Source organism: Cydia amplana, chromosome 24 (assembly GCF_948474715.1).
Source record: "Cydia amplana chromosome 24, ilCydAmpl1.1, whole genome shotgun sequence".
Classification (NCBI taxonomy): Eukaryota; Metazoa; Arthropoda; class Insecta; order Lepidoptera; family Tortricidae; genus Cydia; species Cydia amplana.
The window spans coordinates 7692370-7716562 of record NC_086092.1 but is presented as its reverse complement, the minus strand read 5'-3'; the positions used below and the strand labels follow the sequence as shown (position 1 = coordinate 7716562).

Below are 24193 nucleotides of genomic sequence, written 5' to 3'. Positions count from 1 at the left end.
TAAATTGTCCCGTCTGAACTGGCCTCAACAGTGGACTTATTTACATAGGCGTAAGGTTCAATTTTCAGTGACTTGTGCTTTCGATATTATGCTGAAGGCAATAGCCGTATAAATACATAATTGACCTTGAAGAACTGATAGTATATCTATATTACAATTTATATACATTTGTGACAGGTCTAGCCGGTACTGAATATAATTATTTGACATTGAGAATATAAAATAAAAAGAGAAACTGCATACAAAAAGTATATTGATGGATTCAAATAAATAGATATTTCAAAAGCGTTTAGCTATATGGGGCATTATCTATGAAAAGGGACCTTATTGTCGATGGCGCTTACGCCGCACAGCGTCGCGCGCCATTGTACTTATATCGGAGCATCGTTAATAATGGCGTAACCGCCATCGACAATAAGGTACCCTTTTCATAGATAACGTCACATATTATCTAGTCCCGCGTATTCGGATAATATTAAAAAGTGCTTTATCACATCGTAATCACAATAAGTAGATCAAATCGCGAGTAAACGGGACTCTCTTATTTAATTTGCGTATTTACAAAAACAATATTCTCACTCTGTCTTAAAATTAATGAGTTCTGAATAAACTATAACACCCTTCAATAGACGTAGAAATTTTAGTTTGCCGTAGAAAGATAGAAATCTCAGATATAATATGGTATTCGGCTTGTAAAACTTCTATTAGGATTTTTATGATTAACATTTATATTGAAAAAAGTATTTATATCAAGTTTTACGTTTAAAATTTTCATCTCGCCGCAATAAAGAAGGGTTAATTTTGTCGATTGGCAACAAAAACTCACTGTTACTTTTGAAAACCTTTTTATTTTAATACTGAATGTTATAAAAGATTCAAATTTTCTTATAACGCGTACGTATGTACCATTTTTAATCAAAAACGAATGCTTTTGCACATATGCGATGAAAATGTAATATTTTCATCATGACCCGGTCTCATATGTGAGCGTTTTAAAAAAAAAAGTGTACATTTCATTCATGTCTTCAAAATATTGACTTCTTGGGCTCATTTTACTCAGAATCATTTGGACATTCACGCCTCATACATAAAAAAATGTGTCCAAAAAATTCCTTTCCAGATCGTCACATTTTTGTGTTTTTTTTTTATTTGTATGAACGTGACGCACTGGAAAATTTTTTTTTCATACAAAATTTTGGGACACATTTTTTCATGTATGAGGCGTGAACGTACAAATGATTCTGAGTAAAATGGGCCCAAGAAGTCAATATTTTGAAGACATATCTTGGAGACCCTATACATCTCTAAGGATAATTTGATTAACTACTATATATTTTAATCTTTTAGTTATGATGACACTTAGAGACATTTACATCTCTAAATAATTTTAGATTATAGTTTTTGTATCTTTGTGTTTTTTTTTTTTCAATACTATTGTTATTGCGTTTTCTGTAATTCGACATTTAGAGGCTTTATACATCTCTATGTTAGTTTGATTTGATATTTACGGCTTAGTTGTATTTTATAATTATTGATGTGTTTTTTTTTTTTGCTGTATGTAAATTCCATATTGACGTGTAAAAGTGCCCTTGTGGCCTATTTGCTGAATAAATGTTGATATTTGATATTTGACATGAATGAAATGTACACTTTTTTTGGAAAACGCTCATGTATCTCTTACATCTAATATAAATTTCTCATACAGGCATTTCACTATCTATATGCCATACCAAATTTTGATTTTGATATACAGTAAGTTTTGGTCGTCAACCATACATACTGTAGTGTTGGATGGGGGGTACGTTCAAAAGGTGTGTGATCATCGGTAGGCGTTTTCTTGAAGCCACGCCTTGAATTTGGAGCGGCGCGCCGCGTGCAGGCGCGCGTGCGACGCGCGAGCGGCCGCTAGCGCCCCCGAGCGGTACAAGTGGTGCGGCCGAGACGCCACCAATCTGAAAGAGATAGGGACAGTTAGTTGAATGTTGGTATTGGTTGTTGTGTGAGGTGCTTGTAGGGTGGTCAGAACATAAAAATGCAGCCATTAGTTATATCATGGTGGTCAAACGGTAATTTGTTTCATCATAATAATATAGAACTCGGCAAGAAGTTGATTGTGAAAAGTATTAAAAATAGATGATGACATGGTATAATAATATACTCCGCCTGGTACTCTCTTCCGAGATTCTCGAATGACCTAACTGTCACTTTACAGGTTCTCAAACTTTAAAATGTGGGAGAATTTTAACCAACGGTGAAAATTATTTTAACGGCATTAATTTTAAGTTATTCATGTAGAAACATATCTATACTGCACTTTTCACTCCTACTTTTACTCTTACAGTTCCGAATAGAGCAGCCAACCATTTTCGTAACAAAACATTTATTACCAAGCTTACGACGTGAAAAGTTTGGAAAACACTGCGACTGCTGACACTGAGCGAGAAGGAAATAACAATTAACACGCGTTCGACAAGGATGACGGTCAGGGACAAAATGGCGGATTGTCAAATGTGACAGCGCTATCCTGTGTTGCCAGTAGTGTAAACAGAATTACCCGAACGTCTGAAATTTCTTTCTTGAATCGGAAGATATTGCTAACGAATAATTAAAAATGACGTGTTATTGTAAAATTTAAGATAAAATACATATAAATGAAAATTATAAAATTATAAAGAAATATTTTAACTTATTAACCATAGATATAATGTACCCATGTAACATGTTATGTTGAAATAAAGTGGCAATGTTATGGTGACGTAGGCAAGTGACACTCTGGGAAGAGAAGACCATGTTTTATTAGACCATGGATGATGAGAAATGTTTTTTATTTAAAGTGATATTGTGATGATGAAAATTGACATGTTAAAATAGTTATTTTCGATACAAATGCGAAAAAGAGGAAATTCGAAACGAGTGGCGATAAATTAAAACACGACCGAAGGGAGTGTTTTAAATCGACACGAGTTGCGAATTAGCCCCATATGTACTGTAAAATTATTTTACTGCTGTGTCTAGCACATGATAGGCGCGACAGTATCTCGATGCGAGATAGGTTACTTGTCTTTTTTTAACTGTATTAAGAGGGACGGGTAGTGTATTGCGGTGAGATACTGTCGCGCTAATCATGTGCTAGTCCGCTTGAGCGTGCAGTCGCTTCTATCTATAATCGCGTCCAGTTTCCCCTTTTCGCACGTCTCTCTTTGCCCCCGAATACTCCCGCTGTCACATCTTGCGGGATTTCTCGCAAGACGGGTTTGTTGAGTGTGGCACAGAATAAGCTTAGACAGACTTTAGATGGTATAGCCTCAAGTAACATATGTAAACGGACGTGTGCGTGGATATTGTGAGTATTGCGTGTCGGACTATTGACAATAATTAACATTATGTGTAGTGGGTGGTTTGAAAATGTGATGTCTATCCCAAACTTTTTCATGCGTTTTTCGTCGGGTAGTTACACAAATCTCTGTTTTGAGATTTTGCTGGGATATCAGTTAGCCGCGACCATGACCAGTGAAACCTGTGTCGAAACGTCGGTAAATAAAGGTATGTGAATAAATTTCGCGTTAGACCCGTCTATAAATGTGAGTTAATGTGTTTAAAACGCGAAAGTTTTAAATATAACATGTATAAAGTTTAACATATGTTACGATTAAGACGGGCTTGTTGCTAACTCAGCACAAAGCTAGATATAGCTGGTCAACCAAATCTTGTCAGTAAAAAAGGCGCGAAATTCAAATTTTCTATGGGATATCCCTTCGCGCCTACTATTTTCAAATTTGCCGCTTTTTTCTATTGTCACGATCTGGTTGACCAAGTATCCAACGATGCTTCAGTCGTCACCTGATCCCGCTGCTGAGCGTGCACTCGCTTCTGTCAACGATCCTGTGCGGTTTCCTCTTGCCTCTAGCGCCGCCCTTGGCGCCCGCGCCGGGCGCCACGTTGTCGCCCGGGCCGGCGCTGGCGCCCCCACAGCGCGCCGCGTTGCGCGCCAGGAACACGGGCTTGTTGGCCGAGGGCACAGAATAACTAATAGTACTACCGATACTACCGATGGGCGCGCCGGCCAAATGTACCTAAACTGCGGAGTGACACCCCCCTGCCGAGGGCGCGTGGTCGGGGCGCGCGTAGCGCTCCGTGTACAGCTAAGACGCTAGATGTGGGGTGGCCCTAAAGGTCCAACAGTGCTTCAGTCCTCACCTGATCCCGCTGCTGAGCGTGCACTCGCTTCTGTCAACGATCCTGTGCGGTTTCCTCTTGCCTCTAGCGCCGCCCTTGGCGCCCGCCCCGGGCGCCACGTTGTCGCCCGGGCCGGCGCTGGCGCCCCCGCAGCGCGCCGCGTTGCGCGCCAGGAACACGGGCTTGTTGGCCGAGGGCGCGTGGTCGGGGCGCGCGTAGCGCTCCGTGTACAGCGACCACGCGGCCAGCCGCGACACAGGGGACCCGTGCGGCCCGGACCCCCGGGACTGGAAGTACCATTCGACTTTAGTAAGTCACATTTCTTAACACGTTCCCTGCCAGCAGCCAGGTTTTTTTGTAAAACCCAAAATAGATAGCCCAACATTTTTAATTATTTTATGCCCTTTACGTAGGATCGAATCATGTATCTAGATAACAACCTCGTATTATTATACATATTGTCCCATTAAAAATGAAATAATAAGCCAAATAACGTAATAATACCGGTATTTATTGTATGAAGAAAAAACCGGTTCCGAGCCTTGCCTGCCAGGAACCCACCTGGGGCCTATTGCATAACATTTTACAACTCGTAATACGAGCGGACGCCTCTTTTCGATCCCTTTTATTAGAAAGAGACTTCCGAATGTGTTATGCGATAAACCCCTGATGGGTGCTCGTGAACTTGTTGTTTTATACGCAGCTGTAGACGACCGATTCCTGGAGTAGTGCGCCGGTTTTTGTCTGACAGTAAATGTGTTAAGACAGATGAGCGATTCTTGCTTTGACACTTTCCAAAAATATCTCAAGTTAACTGTCAAAAATTCGACTAAATAAAATTTTAGACTCCATTTTAACACATAGCAATTGGATGAGATAGATGGATGGATAATCGAAAAATTTCGTACGAATCGACATATTATCGCAACACTTTCGTAATATATTAAATAAATAAATTATCAAATAAACTTTACAATTAAAGATCATTTTAAAATTTTAGACAAAAACAACCTCAGAAAGCCCAGCACACAAAGTTTTCTCATTTTTAACTCGAACTTTCGTCTATAAATAAGTTGAAATACTATTTTATTTCGTTCATAAAAGTTCTAATTAGATTTACAGCGAATATGTACATTAAGCCTTACAGAATAAAGCGAAATGTTTAGTCAGAAGACGAATTTAGATTGATAGTTTTACATAGACTAGGAATCCTCTATACGGAGTTTAGAGCAATTATTTCATGAAACCGATGCTGCCAAAAATACTGGGGTGCGGGGGACGAGGCGAGCGAGTCCCGTGCCGTGATTGGTCCGTTCAGACACGGACGTCACACAAAGACTGACTCGAAAATGGAGTAAAACTACCGTATATTTGTGGCAGAGGGGGTAGCGCTACTATGCTCAGTCTGGAGGATGTCTTGTCTGTGTAGTTTTATTATAATTACCTGATTGGTAGGTGACAGCCGCGAGGTGTCGTTGTTCGGTGAAGCGCGGCCCTCCCCTCCACTCTCTAGCAACTCGAACGACACACGGCACTCGTCACCACCGTACTGTAAACAAATTAAATGTACGTTAAACCGGGTATTTATTAGGCAACATTTGTTAATAAACACTGTTTATAAACAGTATTACACGATGTTGCTGTCGCCCAAAATCGCCCAAAATATAAATTGTTCTAATGATGCTGCAAATCGTCTCAATATCTGATCACTCGTGGTGCACATATTTAGTCCGATCACTGACTTTTAAGGGAAACACGCGCGGCACTCATATATGGTCCGATCACGGCTTTCTAAGGAAACACGCGCGGCGCGTGGCGACTGGCTAAGGGTCGCCATGTACGGATGGATGTTTTAATAAATAAAATAGAATATTGATTACATGTGTTTATTAGTCAAACACAACTTACAGACTAACTCGATTACATGATTGATACATAGCTTATATAATAAGTGCATAAGTACACATATACCACATTGCATCATCTCTGTAAACATGTTTATAAACTAGGATGATGAAACATTGTTGCATATAAACATGTCGCTGTGTTCCCCACTCTAGGTGGAGAGTAAGACGAAACATTAGTGTGGACTGCCAAAGTTTCAGAAACAGTGTTTACGGTAAACTTGTTGCGAAACATGATGATCAAATTCATAAACAGTTTATTAACAAATGTTGCCTAATGAATACCCGGCTTTAAATAATTGATTATGGCCAAGAGCCAAGATGCAAATCGTTTACGCTGTAGCGAACGAAACGCTAATGTCTCTCTGTCGCACTAATATGGAAGAGTGAGTGAGTGCGAATAAATCATTTGTACTGTATTGTATGGTAGTAGTAGCCAAGGCGTTTCATTTTGAGTTTCTCAACATTGGAAAGATCGCATGATTCGTGGTAGAACTGACAAATATCGGGTTTTTAGGGTGGTATTCCACCTGTCCTATTTTTGATAAATTGCGAATTGCGTCTCATTCTCTCATTAAGCAAAATGTCAGACGTAAATCCAATTTGATCAAATTTCTCTTAATCTTAGACAGATTCACTCTAGTGTCCCAGATGTATATTTTAGAATGAAACCGGTAAAAGCGGAAATTTGTCTGTAGGCGAAAGTTATTTGGATACATGTACATAATAGTGGGTATTACTGCAATGTTCTGCCGCCAGAGTGCAGCACTAGCACCCATCGTAAACCATAGAGTAACTTATATATACTGTGCCTTAAACTGTTTTTTGACAAGTTATCAAAGACAATAAAATATGACATTGATACACCAAGATGGTTTGTTTGCAAAGGGTCTGCCGGGAAACGCGAAAATCGAAACTGAGCTGCCTCTTTATCGCTCGAATATGCAAGAGTGATAGAGGTTAGATAACAAAATTTCGACTCTCGTTTGCGATAGACCCTCAGATTGTGATTGTGATGGACTGTGTTAGTGACGCCCTCTACGCAGAGTTTAGCATAATATTCCCCACTAGCGACCCGCCCTGGCTTCGCACGGGTTAACAAATTATACATAAACCTTCCTCTTGAATCACTATGTATTAAAAAGAACTGCATCAAAATCCGTTGCGTAGTTTTAAGGCTTCGTCACACAGGCGCGTTTTCTGGGCGCCGCTTTTACATACAAAACGCTCACGCCCCGCCCGGAAAACGCGCCTGTGTGCCGAAGCCTTTAAAGATGTAAGCATACATACAGACAGAAGCAGTCAGACAGACAAGCGACCTTGTTTTATAGTATCATAGAGAAATAAAGACAGAGTGCTCACTCCATACATCAGTTCAGACTATTAATTTCAGTGTCTACATCCGGAAAGTCTTATGCTGTTTAGATAAGACTTTCCGGTCGGTGCTACATCTATTGTCAAGTAGCGGTACTGATAGTTCCGCTACTCGATGCTAGATGCTAATAGTCTTTTTGGTACTAAAACTGATGTATGGAGTGAGCACTCTATGTATTTTTTTCTCTGTGATAGTATGTAGTGATAGTATGTAGTGATATAAGCGCTGGTGGCCTAGCGGTAAGAGCGTGCGACTTGCAATCCGGAGGTCGCGGGTTCGAACCCCGGCTCGTACCAATGAGTTTTTCGGAACTTATGTACGAAATATCATTTGATATTTACCAGTCGCTTTTCGGTGAAGGAAAACATCGTGAGGAAACCGGACTAATCCCTAAACGGGCCTAGTTTACCCTCTGGGTTGGAAGGTCAGATGGCAGTCGCTTTCGTAAAAACTAGTGCCCACGCCAATTACTGGGATTAGTTGCCAAGCGGACCCCAGGCTCCCATGAGCCGTGGCAAAATGCCGGGACAACGCGAGGAAGATGATGATAGTATGTAGTGATAGGTAGCGGTAGGTAACTGACCAGCTTGATGAGGAAGGCGGTGTGGTCCTTGTGCAGGAAGCGCTGCGCTCTCCTCACGTAGGATAGGGCTCCGCGCATGCCGCCGCGCGCCGCCAGCTCCGCCGCGCGCAGCGACCACGGCTCCGACACGCAGCGCTGCAGCTGCATTAAAAACATAGAAGGTAGCATCCTATAGAAGTGGTCTACGCGTGCCTCCGTGAGGGACAAAACATATAAATTCGACCAATCATAGCGTCGCGTTATGGTGGGCAACAAATGAATTCGACCCATGAAGTTATAATGTTTTAAACTGGAGGGAACTGTCACTTTTTTTGCCATACTAATTTGAACCTTATTACCGAGACAGAAAGTTGTTCGTACCAGACTAGAGAAAACGGTCCACTTGAGATAGAAAAACCAGAGCCCTGTGTCTCACTCGCACATGTTGCCAATGTTAAAAAGATACCACTGTGGTAGAAATCATATCAATATACTACTGAAATTAATTACCCTCTTATACAATTTTAGTGCTATATTCAGATTACAGTTCTGATAACTTTTAAGTAATTTGTAAATAATTATGATGTCAATATTATTAACTGATTAAACCAAACATGCGCACAACAAATAAAGCATTTAAATTTAACATGGTAGAAATTGTAGTAACTTTGAATATGAATTGGTATCCCAAACTTTTCGTGTATTTTCAAAATACGTAAATGGCGCCGCTCAGAATTTATTCGTAAAATATTAAAAAAAATGGTTAAAAAAATGTTGTGTGAGGGGTTGTAGAAGTGAAAGCTATGCTGATTGTGGAATATCTTTTCACAGGTAAGTCACAATTATTCAATTTTACGATAAAAATACAAAACGATATTGTCAAACTCATTAGGGTGACTATGATGTCGGCACGATGTGGATCGATCTTGCAGAATTATTATTACGTACTTAATGTAAAAAAAGTTTACATAAATAGGTATATCTTTATTTCGGCATGTTTATTTATTTGAGTGACGTAATGAGAGCTATATAATTGCCAAAATTTAAATCCAAAGTCCTTAAACATTACAGATTCATATTTATGTGATTTAAACATAATATTTAATTACTGAAACGTTGATTCAAACTATTTACGTATATGTAATCGATTCTATATAGACTGAACACACATTTCCGTCTGTAGACAAAGGCGGCAAATTTGAAAGTTTTGTTGCAATCACAGATCTACGATGAGTACGATGACGCTTACGCTTAATGAATAGCTGAAGTGTGGAAAAGGGAAGCCATCACGTATATGAACACACCATGAGTATGATATTGATAGTGATAGGTAGTTTGTAAAATTATTAAGAGCATAAATAGTGAACCAAAAGGGCCCTCCACACCCGTGCGCGATTCGCGGCGCAAAGCCGCGATTCACGCACATAGTCTAGAGGGGGCTAAAGAGAATTTAGAATTCTCTTTGATCTAACTCTAATATGCTTATCTTAGTGACAAGCGCCTTAGTTAAAAACTATAATAGACGGGTATACCGGTCCGCGACCCTGGATATCTGTCTCGCTCTCACATATAGCTGTGTTTTTAATGGACGTACGGCGGACCACCTTCGTCACAATTATAGCTGGTCAACCAAATCTTGTCATTAAATAAAGGCGCGAAATTCAAATTTTCTATGGGACGATATCCCTTCGCGCCTAAATTTTTCAAATTTACCGCCCTTTTTCTACTGTCAAGATCTGGTTGACCAAGTATAACAATGATCGCGATCCAATACGCTCATCCCATCTGTAACAGCTTTTATAACTGACTTACTTAATTAAAGTGGTATCCAGACGGGACTGATCAAATCAGTCGATTTGATCAGGAAATTTGCATTCCATAGATAATTACTATGAAAATTGGCATTTATGTGTCTGCACCTGCTGATTCGATCGGAGAATTTCATCAGATTGGCGAAAAATTGTCTTGTCTGGATACCACTTTAGTAAGTTTGTGTGAAGCGTTTTACAGAAGAGAAAAAAATCTATATCCATCCCTTTTCTGGAGCATTTATACTAGCATAGGGAAAAGACAGTATGATTCTCTACGACTATGCACGAATGAGAAAAAATTTTGGCCAAACTATACATTTAAACTTATCCTAATATCCCACATACATATGACTTATGGTCACCCTAATTAGAACGAGATGCAAGGCTCTGGTTTGACTTCTCATGTGGACACACTTTTTGGCCCGTGTACTCGATCCAGTTTATTCTCTAGGTCCGTGATTCGACCAATCATGGTGGTCAATTTACGGTGGGGAATAAAACAAGATGTGAGACAGTGACAAGGACAAACAATAATAGCGTTTTCGCTGCTACTCCTACTGAAAGATACATAAGACTATCCCGTTCTGTCAGTTATCCCCACCACTCATGCCCAATCCAGTTATACTAGATTCATGATTTAAAAAAAACATTCATGAGCTGTATTCAACTACATACATATACAGGGTGTAATCTAAAACGTGATACAAGATAATCAAACCTGAATCTTTTCATGATTTTGAACAACTTTTACTATGGGGTCAACTTTGTAAATTAACAATAAAAAAAATCTTTGCCATACATTTTTGTCTACCTCTCCTTGACCATTTCTATGGAACAGCTCAATTTTTTTTTAATATTACAAAATTGACCCCATAGTAAAAGTTGTTCAAAATCATGAAAAGATTCAGGTTTTATTATCTTGTATCACGTTTTAGATTACACCCTGTATATAATCACGCCTATTTCCCGGAGGGGTAGGCAGAGACCACGGATTTCCATTTGCTACGATCCTGACATACCTCTTTCGCTTCCGTCACTTTCATAACTAATCATAACATTTCTTATACACGCTCGCCGGTTTAGGGTAATTTCCCCGATTTCAACTACATTAACTATTTATATATAAATTAGATTACATGGTTTAATTTGCAGACTTTACAGACAGAAGAAGGCAGCATGCGTGTATCACCACAGGAATTCTGTTGTTGCACATCGCATGTGTTTCATCATTGTCTCATAATAACAGCAAACTTCATAATTTTATAGTAATCAAAGTTTATTTCTGCCTTCAATAACTGGCCACCTTATACTAAAATGAATTCTATTTATAGGTGAATAGAATTCATTAGGGTTCCGTACCCAAAGGGTAAAAAACGGGACCCTATTACTAAGACTACGCTGTCCGTCCGTCTGTCACCAGGCTGTATCTCATGAACCGCGATAGCTAGACAGTTGAAATTTTCACAAATGATGTATCTCTGTTGCCGCTATAACAACAAATACTAAAAATAAAATAAATATTTAAGGGGGGCTCCCATACAACAAACACGATTTTTTTGCTCTTTTTTTTGTTGATGGTGCGGAACCCTCCGTGCGCGAGTCCGACTCGCACTTGGCCGATTTTTTTAGTTTAGGGCGGCCAGTTACTAAAAGTGGCCAGTTACTGGCGAATTACCCCACGATTATTTACTTTCTTTTACTTTCATAGGTAAATTCCTTTTAATAAAAACGGGTTTTAATTAAGCCACGTCCAGCCAGCCTATTATGGATAGCTTTATCCATCTTTATCCACGTGATAAAATAACTGTCACTGTTTAACACCGTGGGAAAGAAAGTGACGGATACCGTTTTATCACGCTGTCACGTAGACAAGAACGACCATCATATCCGTACAGTTCGCGTAGTTTGTTTCTAATGCTCTCTGAAGATACAACTAGTTCTTGAAATCACTGACAATGAACACTTAAGACGACTTTTACTGCAATCAGTTCCTTCTCAAAAGTTTGCCAATTCTTAGAATCTAACACACTGCAGACCAGTCGCAATAAGGCGGGTATTCCGTACCTGTCGCACGGCGTTCCACACGAGCTTGTCGAGCGTGTAGGCGGGGTAGGCGTGTATGCCGAACATCTGTGTTGTCTAGCCGCTAGTTACAGTAGGGCGGGTATTCCGTACCTGTCGCACGGCGTTCCACACGAGCTTGTCGAGCGTGTAGGCGGGGTAGGCGTGTATGCCGAACATCTGTGTTGTCTAGCCGCTAGTTACAGTAGGGCGGGTATTCCGTACCTGTCGCACGGCGTTCCACACGAGCTTGTCGAGCGTGTAGGCGGGGTAGGCGTGTATGCCGAACATCTGTGTTGTCTAGCCGCTAGTTACAGTAGGGCGGGTATTCCGTACCTGTCGCACGGCGTTCCACACGAGCTTGTCGAGCGTGTAGGCGGGGTAGGCGTGTATGCCGAACATCTGTGTTGTCTAGCCGCTAGTTACAGTAGGGCGGGTATTCCGTACCTGTCGCACGGCGTTCCACACGAGCTTGTCGAGCGTGTAGGCGGGGTAGGCGTGTATGCCGAACATCTGTGTTGTCTAGCCGCTAGTTACAGTAGGGCGGGTATTCCGTACCTGTCGCACGGCGTTCCACACGAGCTTGTCGAGCGTGTAGGCGGGGTAGGCGTGTATGCCGAACATCTGTGTTGTCTAGCCGCTAGTTACAGTAGGGCGGGTATTCCGTACCTGTCGCACGGCGTTCCACACGAGCTTGTCGAGCGTGTAGGCGGGGTAGGCGTGTATGCCGAACATCTGTGTTGTCTAGCCGCTAGTTACAGTAGGGCGGGTATTCCGTACCTGTCGCACGGCGTTCCACACGAGCTTGTCGAGCGTGTAGGCGGGGTAGGCGTGTATGCCGAACATCTGTGTTGTCTAGCCGCTAGTTACAGTAGGGCGGGTATTCCGTACCTGTCGCACGGCGTTCCACACGAGCTTGTCGAGCGTGTAGGCGGGGTAGGCGTGTATGCCGAACATCTGTGTTGTCTAGCCGCTAGTTACAGTAGGGCGGGTATTCCGTACCTGTCGCACGGCGTTCCACACGAGCTTGTCGAGCGTGTAGGCGGGGTAGGCGTGTATGCCGAACATCTGTGTTGTCTAGCCGCTAGTTACAGTAGGGCGGGTATTCCGTACCTGTCGCACGGCGTTCCACACGAGCTTGTCGAGCGTGTAGGCGGGGTAGGCGTGTATGCCGAACATCTGTGTTGTCTAGCCGCTAGTTACAGTAGGGCGGGTATTCCGTACCTGTCGCACGGCGTTCCACACGAGCTTGTCGAGCGTGTAGGCGGGGTAGGCGTGTATGCCGAACATCTGTGTTGTCTAGCCGCTAGTTACAGTAGGGCGGGTATTCCGTACCTGTCGCACGGCGTTCCACACGAGCTTGTCGAGCGTGTAGGCGGGGTAGGCGTGTATGCCGAACATCTGTGTTGTCTAGCCGCTAGTTACAGTAGGGCGGGTATTCCGTACCTGTCGCACGGCGTTCCACACGAGCTTGTCGAGCGTGTAGGCGGGGTAGGCGTGTATGCCGAACATCTGTGTTGTCTAGCCGCTAGTTACAGTAGGGCGGGTATTCCGTACCTGTCGCACGGCGTTCCACACGAGCTTGTCGAGCGTGTAGGCGGGGTAGGCGTGTATGCCGAACATCTGTGTTGTCTAGCCGCTAGTTACAGTAGGGCGGGTATTCCGTACCTGTCGCACGGCGTTCCACACGAGCTTGTCGAGCGTGTAGGCGGGGTAGGCGTGTATGCCGAACATCTGTGTTGTCTAGCCGCTAGTTACAGTAGGGCGGGTATTCCGTACCTGTCGCACGGCGTTCCACACGAGCTTGTCGAGCGTGTAGGCGGGGTAGGCGTGTATGCCGAACATCTGTGTTGTCTAGCCGCTAGTTACAGTAGGGCGGGTATTCCGTACCTGTCGCACGGCGTTCCACACGAGCTTGTCGAGCGTGTAGGCGGGGTAGGCGTGTATGCCGAACATCTGTGTTGTCTAGCCGCTAGTTACAGTAGGGCGGGTATTCCGTACCTGTCGCACGGCGTTCCACACGAGCTTGTCGAGCGTGTAGGCGGGGTAGGCGTGTATGCCGAACATCTCGCGAGCGGCGTCCTCGTACGCCGTGGCTTCGGTGTTGCCGTCTAGCACGCCGCGGACTAGCTCTAGTAGCGCAGGGTAGTAGTCTGCGGGGCTTGACGCGTCCGCTGGTAGATCTGGAAACGTTATATACAGATTATAATGTAATCTAGGCTGTATACATCTTAATAGGTATCATAGAAGTAAGTAAAGAATGAGTTCACGCGCAAGTGAGTGGAATAGAATGGAAATAAACGAGTACGATTATGACCGTGACTGTTTCTTAAATACAATTTGTTTACTTTGAAATCAAGCAGTTACTATCCGGTATCCGCCCGGCCCTTATTTTAATTACCGGCCGGATACCGGATAGTAACTGAATATCCGGTGCACCTCTATTATACAACAATTTCGTCAAATATTCATATTCTTTATTTATGACTATAAATAATATTTTTGTTGGAGACTCAGGCACCCGTTAGAGTATCAACCACAGTGAATCTGTCACGTGCCCGTGCGCACGTGTCGTGTGTCATCATTGTCTCATATCATTTTATTATTATTTTATAACTAAATAATTATATCAGTTTTAATATACTCTGGGGCTACTAAGATCTCTCTTAAGATCTTTAGGTTTGCATTTATCTTCTATCTAAAATAAAAATAGATTAAGCTAATTTCCTTTATAACATAACATGTACCAATCAATTAAAGTAAAAAACAGTTCAACTTTTTTTTGTACTAGCGACCCGCCCCGGATTCGCTTTGCGTGTGAGCGAGTTTTTGCTTGTCACCTGACGATATGCACTGTAAAACGTGCGATTTACCTACTTTTCGCATTTATATCGTAATGTACTATTTAGGTTCAAAGTCAGTTTTTTCTACGCAAGTATGATGAAAAACTTTGTGTGTAACACGAGTCTTTAATTCACTATCGCGAATTAACACCCTCGTTTACAACGTTTCACTTACCTCCGTTGCACAATGTACTATTAAAAGTCTCTGCCCACTACACCGTGTCATACCATGGCCGTGCTATGAACGTATCGGGCACGGAATGTAACGCGATACGGACTACTATGCCCACTACACCGTGTCCACGTTGTTTCACATCCGTACATAACGGGTTTAGTGCCCGTAGTAACTGCGTATCATCCCCATAGCATCCGCCTATAATCCCCGTAGCATCCGCGTTTCATCCCCTTAGTACCCGCGTTTTATTCGCAAGAGCCAGACACGTCAGAAAGAGCCAGCGAATGGTTATCATTATCATACTGGCAAGAGCGTGCAACAGATACGGCAACGCGTTTATAACGGGCTTAGAACGGTCACCATAGGCGGTTATAATATGTATAATCCGTATGCTCACCGTTTCGCCGCCTGCACGCACCGTTCTGGCAACGTTGCGTGCCATGCACGTAGCGTTTCGGCACCGGCAAAATATCCTCGCCGACAATTTTTGACGATCCGTGCATGGCACGCTACGGGTATGGTCGGTGACGGAACGGGCTAGTGGGCATAGTCTCATACTTTATAATACAAAGATATATTTTTTGCCTGACACGTTCATAGCACGGTCATGGTATGATACGGTGTAGTGGGCAGAGACCTTAATTCGCACTGTGCTCATTATAAAACAAAATCCCCCACCGGTCTGACAGTATGTTCGCGATAAACTTTAAAATTAACGGATTTTGAACGTTTTTCACCTATTAATAGTGATTCTTGAGAAAGGTTTAGGTGTAATTTGTTAACTCGTGCGAAGCGGTGGCGGGTCGCTAGTACAAAAAAAAATTGAACTGTTTTATTACTTTTAATTGTTTGGTACATGTTATAAAGGAAATTAACTTATCTATATTTATTTTAGATGCCAGATAAATGCAAACCTCCTAAAGGTCTTAAGAGAGATCTTAGTAGCCCCAGAGTATATTAAAACTGATATAATTTTCGACATACGCACGTATTGGCAAGGTGCGATGTCGGTAGAGGGGGAAGTGGCGCTGATCGTCACAAACACAGGTAATCTTATGGAATGCCCGACATTGTAAGTTCCTGTAATTGGCTCTATATATCTATTTAAGATTCCATTGTCATTTAGTTAGCTGTTGGATCTTCTTATGTAGATAAATAAATAAATTAGTACTAGCGGCAGCCGCTTGAACTAATTTTACTCCATAAGATTTAACGTAGAAAGTCCGACAAAATGAGGGCAGCGCCAGTCGTGCACCTAGCGAATAGTGCTAGTTACCGCACTAGGGCACCATATGTACTGTAATAGTGTAGTGTAGTGTATACTGACTGTTGGGCTTGAGCCGCAGCGCGGCGGCGACGCTGGGGCGGCGCTGCGCGCGCTCGCGGGCCTCGCGCTCCGCGAGCTGCAGCGCGGCGCGGCGCAGCGCCCCGAGCCGCTGGCACAGCACCCCGTGCAGCCGCAGGAAGATGTACCACGACATCGTGCACACGAACCGCGCCTCCTGGGAAACATATATCTATTAATATATAGTTTCTAAAACTAAAAATTTATAAAACTAACCATAGAGAACTTACATACTGTTAGGTGACAATAGGCTACATGACTAATTTTTTTTTATGGTATCAATCGATCGGGTTTGTTTTTAGGATCAAATGTCTATATGGGACCTATTGCATTAAAGTAACACAAAAGTCAGAAATTGTAGTCAAAGTCCGACAGTCGCACTTCACTCGCGAAACGCCCTATACAAAACGGCCAGAGGCCGTGACGTCATCGCCCTTCTTGTAGTATGGACAAAACAAGAAAATTGCGTTTTTGTCGGTGAAATATTGCGTTTATGTATATAGTTGCTATACAATATTTTTTTGGATGAAATGTAAGGAATCGAATGGTACCCTTACTATTATCGTTTTTGGAAGTTAAAAAAACTTAAATTTTGAAACTTTCAGGTCCTGTAATTTTGTAATTTTTCAATATTTTATTTTAATATCTACATTATTATGATAAATTGCTCGTTTGCTATCTATTTTACTAGATTTTGTTATAAAATTCAACATGTGTCATCATCCCTATTAAAAGTCACTAACTAACACCATTGAAATTATTGGACAATAAACCGTGTTACAAGTGTAATAAAGTGCATTGTTACTTTAATTTTTTGATAGTACTTAGTGACTTTTGCTTGTCATCCGATACCATGTTTTTATCGCAATACCCTGCCTCAGTGTCGTGGATAACGCTTATTTTTAGGCTTAAAGACTCGAGCCCTCAAGACTCGTAAGTCTTGAAGACTCGACTATATTTGAAAATTGTATTTATTCATTTTACACGTATGGATGTAAGAAATCGTCTTTGCCACCTTTGAGGCGTTAAGCCTCGAGTCTTAAGGATTCGAGTCTTTAAGCCTCGAAATGAGCGTTATTCACAACACTGCCCTGCCTGCCTGTGAAGCCGATGGTCCTGGGTTCGAATCCCGGTAAGGTACATTTCGTCCTCGTATTGTGTATTTTTTATTTATAAATCATATTTTTGTTGGAGACTCAGGTGCACCATTAGTGAATCAACCACAGTGAATCTGTCAGTGCCCCCCGCACGTGCATCATCATTGTCTCATATCGTATTATTAATATCTGGGAGACCGAGCTTCGGAAAACATATAAAAACTCAAAAATGAGCGTTTTCCCCCAGAGATAAAACTTAGTTAGATCGATTTTTCGCCCCCGAAAACCCCCATATAGCTCGAAATCGTTAGAGCCGTTCCCGAGATCCCCGAAATATATATACATATAGATAAATATTCAAGAATTGCTCGTTTAAAGGCATTAGATTTTATGACTTTGTAATTATTTGTGGCTTTCCATCACGAAAGGTCCTTATACACATCAAAACTGATCAAAATTTACCTAAGGGAGGTATTCTACTTGTCCAATTTCTTGGTCCAATGTGTATTTGCGTGTCACATTTTGCTTGGTGAGAGAAAGAGATGCAATGAACATTGGACATAAAATAGGACAGGTGGAATACCACCCTAAGCTACAATAGGCTTGCTGGCACATGTTGAAAAAATTCGACCTATACCGCCATGACCATGACCCAGGTGGCCGAGTGGCTCATACACCTGCCGCGATAGCAGAGGACGCTGGTTCGATTCCAGCCCTGGGCACTGGCGCTCTTGGTCACTTTCTCTTAGTATATGACATTTATTTCAGTTTACAATCATATAGCACGCACGGCCTGTTTCCATCCTTGATAGATATTCCACTAATTCGCACGAAGCGCTTTGCTTCCTCGTTTCTTATACGCACTGCTAAGGAATAGAATTCCTTGCCGGCGTCTATATTTCCGAGCTCATATAACCCGGTAACCTTCAAACCGAGGGTGAACAGGCATCTTCCGGGCGAGCTCGCAACGTAGGCCACGTCTTCGCCTCGGCTAGTCTGTGGCCATGAGCAAGCCCATTTACAATTAAAAAACCGGCCAAGTGCGAGTCAGACTCGCGCACGGAGGGTTCCGCACCATCAACAAAAAATAGTGCAACAAAATCGTGTTTGTTGTATGGGAGCCCCCCTTAAATATTTATTTTATTTTATTTTTAGTATTTGTTGTTATAGCGGCAACAGAGATACATCATTTGTGAAAATTTCAACTGGCTAGGCTATCGCGGTTCATGAGATACAGCCTGGTGACAGACGGACGGACAGCGAAGTCTTAGTAATAGGGTCCCGTTTTTTACCCTTTGGGTACGGAACCCTAAAAAATAGCAGACTCACGTTAGGCGGATGGTCCCTAAGGTCCTCCTCGTCCTTAGCCTCTTGAGACTCACAACTCTCTGGCTGACAGACAAGACATAGTAGCGCTACCCCCTCTGCCACAAATATACGGTAGTTTTACTCCATCTTCGAGTCAAAGTGTCCTGGTGTGACGTCCGTGTCTTTGAACGGACCAATCACGGCACGGGACTCGCTCACCTCGTCCCCCGCACCCCAGTATTTTTGGCAGCATCGGTTTCATGAAATAATTGCTCTAAACTCCCGTCTAGAGGAGGAGGCTCTGTCTTCACTTTCCATCAGGTGTGTCTAGAGCCAATCGCCGATCAGTAGTCTATGTAGCAGACTCACGTTAGGCGGATGGTCCCTAAGGTCGTCCTCGTCCTTGGGCTCTAGTTTGTCGCCGCGCGGCTCATGGTTGTTGTTCTTGGGCTTGTTCTCCTTGTCGTTCTTGTGGTGGCGCGACGACTTGTCCGACGCGTTGTCCGATTCTGACGACTGTCAAACACAACAAAAGTTATAGCCTGACCAGTAATATATGATAATTGTCAAGAGGGCGCTGTTATTCACATCTATAGGGTGACAATTCAGTGTAGTATGAAAAAATTAGTTCCAGTGAAATTCCGCAACATGGCGCACCCTCAATAGATCCTGGTTCACCTATACACAACACTGATTTAAACTTTCACGATTTTTACACATTATTAAATTGTACAACGGGACTTAAAAAACGGGTCTTCTCCGAGACCACGGGGACAACGCCGTCCTCGAAACGTCGGAGGTAAATCTTAAAACTTAGATACGCGATTAAGTCCCGTTGTACAATTTAATAATACAACAAAAGTTAGTTTTGCAAAAAACGTCTGTTAACTGTATGTAATAGGTTATTGTCATTGAACAAATCATGGAACATACTGGCAATGACAATCATTACTTAAGCCTTTGAACGCCACACTTATCGTGTGCAGCGCGTCATTGTGAACCTTGTCGAAATGCACGAAGGTTGATATTAGGTTGTAGCCGGCGCGTCAGTTGACGGCTTTCGCAGTCAAAGGGGGCCCTTTACTAATCAAATTCCAATCCAAAAAAAAATTGCCAAACTCCATACTATCCGCCCAGCAAATACTTACTATCTACTTCATTCTTCATTTCTCATGTCAGTTTTCGTGTCGTATATTTTTATTGAATCCTTGTCGTAGTAGTTTTAGCTTGAAATCGGTACTTTTTATGATTTTTTCTACTCCCGTACATTTATTTGTCACTTAAAGGGTCGTGCACACACCTTTAAAACCCTACCTTATAGTTGTCAAGACAAGTCTTTAGTCTATTCCCCAAAAAAGAATTTGTGCTTACACGCAGTATCTTTTTGGCGATTTTACGATACTTCGTGTAATGACCACTTAACCTGTCAATTCCCACGTGTGACGTCACCCATAAGCGTTGCGGCTCATATATGAGCCATGGGATATGACAAGTTAAAAAATATTGAATGAAATACAGTGTTGCCAACCTTATTTTAAATGTCATCTCTGACAAATAAGTGAACCATAGACATGTTTTTTTTTTTAATTCCATTGATTCATTCATTCTTTTCCCGCCCGTACCCTCCATTTTTGCTACTTCTTGAATGAAAAATATGTGTTAAATTTACAATTTTATTTCAAACTAAGTGCTTGGTCGTAGAAAAAGTATTGTATGCAACGTTGTTTAACTGAGTCAAAAAATACTCGTGGCGTCTTTATTATCAATTTTCGGCTTCGCCTCAAATTGTTACTCACGCCACTCGCCTTTTTTGACCTCTCTTTAACAACGGTTGCATAAAATACTATTATTCATTCTTTGATATCACAACACATACCTCTTGTTTCTCTTGTTTGACGGCTTTGTCTTCAGCCGCAGTCTCGGCCGTAGGGCTCCCGGCCGGGCTCGAGGGCTCCTCTTTCTCTTCTGTGAAGGTATAACATGTTAATATCCTGTGTAAAGTCGGCTCAATTACGGCTTTTGAAGGAGGAGCGTCAGTAGGAAGGCAGCATGCGTTTATTCAACAGTGGGATTCTGTGTAAGCACATCGCATGGGTTTCATCATTATAATGTTATTTTAAAATCGAAATTATAAGAATTTGTGGTTTTTAGGGTTCCGTACCCAAAGGGTAAAAACGGGACCCTATTACTAAGAATCCAATGTCCGTCTGCCTGTCTGTCACCAGGCTGTAATAGCTAGAGAGTTGAAATTTTCACAGATGATGTATTTCTGTTGCCGCTATAACAACAAATACTAAAAAGTACGGAACCCTCTGTAGGCGAGTCCCGACTCGTACGGTTTTTAACCATAATTATTTTTAGATGGATGAAACCATAACGCGGAACCACTAGCATTTTATTTATTAAAGGTACTTACTAAAATGGGGGCATTCCAGAAAAATGTGGGGTATCTTGACGCAGTTTTTAACACTTCTGCTGAATCTTAATCACATCTTCCTCGCGTTGTTCCGGCATTTTGCCACGGCTCATGGGAGCCTGGGGTCCGCTTGGCAACTAATCCAAGTAATTGGCGTGGGCACTAGTTTTTACGAAAGCGACTGCCATCTGACCTTCCAACCCAGAGGGTAAACTAGGCCGTATCTTAGGTCGTATATTTCTGCTGAATCTTAATCTGGAGGGTTTACATACCCTCATCCCTCTGTCGATGCCGGTCTGACGCCGCGCGTGGTGAATCAGCAGTTCCGCCGCGTCGCGGACCACTTTGATAATACGGAAGTATGCGAATATTCGCAACATCCCTGCTAGATGGGCTTTTTCTAAAATAAATATCGAAAACCAGATTCTTTCAAATCTGGACATTCTTGGGCTCATTCTACTCAGTATCGACAGCACTCTCCATCCTACCATTAAAAAAAGATGTCCCAAAAAGTCCATTCCATTACGTCACGTTTTTAGCATGAGAAAATTTTTCACTTGTATGTAACGTGACGTAGTGGAATGTACAATTTTCATACAAAATTTTGGGACAATTTTTTTTATCATAAGGATTGAATATGCTAGTGATTCTGAGTTGAAAGAACCCAAAAACACCGGGATCGGGTTTTCAATATTTATTTTAGAAAACGCCCAGATACTGTCGCACGAATCATGTGCTAGTTTCCAGGTGTACATACCCTCATCTCTCTCGTCGTCGGAGAGCGGCTGGCGCGGGTGCGCGAACAGGTCGGGCAGGAAGTGCCGCAGCAGTTGCTTGATGCGACGTTTCTCAGCCTTCTGGATGCCGGTCTGACGCCGCGCGTGGTGAATCAGCAGTTCCGCCGCGTCGCGGACCACTTTGATGGCTGGTGACGAAAATATTCACGTTAATATGAGTAAAATGCATGTTTCTATGTAGTTAATCATGTGTTACCTAATAACAATGGCATAAGAACCACTGTAAATAAATGAAATCTAAATCTAAAAGTTGGCTAGCTAGTTTAACATGAGAATACTTATATGCAACGTGATAACTTGTTAGAGTTAGACCAAGACAAGTCTGCAACGATTTTGATAGCACACGCAGTGCAAGTGTTATTTATACGTCATAATTTCATAGAAGTTTCATAGACTTGTCTTGGTCTAACTCTACATACTTTAGAAGTGTGTATTGTATAGAAAAATCGTAATCTAGTGTGGACTGTTTATCACCGCTCACAGGCCAATGTAAGAGACGTAGTTTTGAGATGGAAGAAATAACAATATCATCTGCTACGTAAATAAATACCTCAATTTGTGTAGTAGGCATTTATGAAGGGATATTGTATTTTACATATTATTATAATTTATTTTTCGAGACTTCAGTAGGAAGGCAGCATGCGTGTATCACCACAAACAATCTGTTACTGCACATCGCATGTGTTTCATCATCGTCTCATACCAGTATCTTCATTTTAGGAATAAAAATTGTATCATTAATTTTAACATTTGACAACAGATGTTTACAAATAAACGATAACGTTAAATTAGTTATGTACAACAGAACCTCTAATGTAAATTTCATTCGATAGCGTGACGTGACTTTCTTTTGCGTTATGTTTCATCAATGCAAACGCATACGTCACGTCACGCCATCGAATGAAATTTATACATTTTTTTTTTCACTAAAAATCGTATGAAAATCGTGTAATTGAGTTTTAACCTCGAGTAGTGAATGATTATTAGATTATATCAATCAATTCTTTATTCGTTCATCACAGGTACATAAATAGGTGATAACTTAATATTCTAAGGAACAGCCACGATGTGCCTTTTTGCGTACGAAATAACTTTTTATTATCTAACTATATGTTATTTACATGGGTAATGAGATTGGCATATGCAAACATATTTAGTAAGTCAATGTAACCATAAAATAAAAAAGCGGCCAAGTGCGAGTCGGACTCGCCCATGAAGGGTTCCGTAATTTATTAAAGAAAACTACTTACTAGATCTTGTTCAAACCAATTTTGGTGGAAATTTGCATGGTAATGTACATCATATATTTTTTTTTGTTTTACCATTCTCTTATTTTAGAAGTTACAGGGGGAGGGGGGGATACATTTTACCACTTTGGAAGTGTCTCTCGCGCAAACTATTCAGTTTAGAAAAAAATGATATTAGCAACCTCAATATCATTTTTGAAGACCTATCCATAGATACCCCACACGGGTTTGATGAAAAAACATTTTTTAGTTTCAGTTCTAAGTATGGGAAAAAAACCGGCCAAGTGAGAGTCGGACTCGCGCACGGAGAGTTCCGCACCATCAACAAAAAATAGAGCAAAACAAGCAAAAAAAACGGTCACCCATCCAAGTACTGACCCCGCCCGACGTTGCTTAACTTCGGTCAAAAATCACGTTTGTTGTATGGGAGCCCCACTTAAATCTTTATTTTATTCTGTTTTTAGTATTTGTTGTTATAGCGGCAACAGAAATACATCATCTGTGAAAATTTCAACTGTCTAGCTATCACGGTTCGTGAGATACAGCCTGGTGACAGACGGACGGACGGACAGCGGAGTCTTAGTAATAGGGTCCCGTTTTTACCCTTTGGGTACGGAACCCTAAAAAGTGGCTGTGACATACGGACGGACAGACATGACGAATCCATAAGGGTTCCGTTCATTGCCATTTGGCTACGGAACCCTAAAAATAATAGCCCGTACCTTCCTGCCGGTTCTTCATGTGGTAGTCGTGCACGAGATGCGGGCCTGGTTTCCGCGCCGCGTACGCGCTCTCCACCTCGTTGTAGAGGGACTTGCTGCGCATGGCTTTAAGGTCGTTCTGCTTGAACGTGATGCCCTGGTGGTCCAGCGACTTCAGGTAGTACTTCTCGTTCTGCTCGCGCCATTGCTTGTTGAAGCCCTGTCCAAACATTTTATAGCATTAACCTGTCATATCCCAAGGGCTCAAATATGAGCCGTAAATAAATTTTCCAATTTCCCACGATTTTCAAAACCTCCCACTTAACTCCCAGTGGCTCAAATGTGAGACAAAATTAGTTTTCGGGTCGCGGGATC

The 24193-nt window shown here is 42.0% G+C and overlaps 1 protein-coding gene across 1 annotated transcript in view; it reads right to left on the bottom strand.

Moving 5' to 3' along the window:
• Positions 1 to 1819: 1819 nt before the first annotated feature.
• The window catches only part of LOC134659069 (paired amphipathic helix protein Sin3b), a 73082-nt gene continuing 50708 nt past the window's right edge, over positions 1820 to 24193 (bottom strand). Inside the window, exons 21-32 of the mRNA XM_063514675.1 lie at positions 23840 to 24038; positions 21831 to 21998; positions 20534 to 20622; positions 19027 to 19173; positions 18679 to 18741; positions 16235 to 16409; positions 13891 to 14072; positions 8039 to 8179; positions 5621 to 5725; positions 4198 to 4463; positions 3841 to 4026; positions 1820 to 1952 (exon numbers count right to left, since the gene is read on the bottom strand). Coding sequence (XP_063370745.1) covers positions 1820 to 1952; positions 3841 to 4026; positions 4198 to 4463; positions 5621 to 5725; positions 8039 to 8179; positions 13891 to 14072; positions 16235 to 16409; positions 18679 to 18741; positions 19027 to 19173; positions 20534 to 20622; positions 21831 to 21998; positions 23840 to 24038 — 1854 coding nt within the window. The remainder of the gene's footprint in view (positions 1953 to 3840; positions 4027 to 4197; positions 4464 to 5620; positions 5726 to 8038; positions 8180 to 13890; positions 14073 to 16234; positions 16410 to 18678; positions 18742 to 19026; positions 19174 to 20533; positions 20623 to 21830; positions 21999 to 23839; positions 24039 to 24193) is intronic.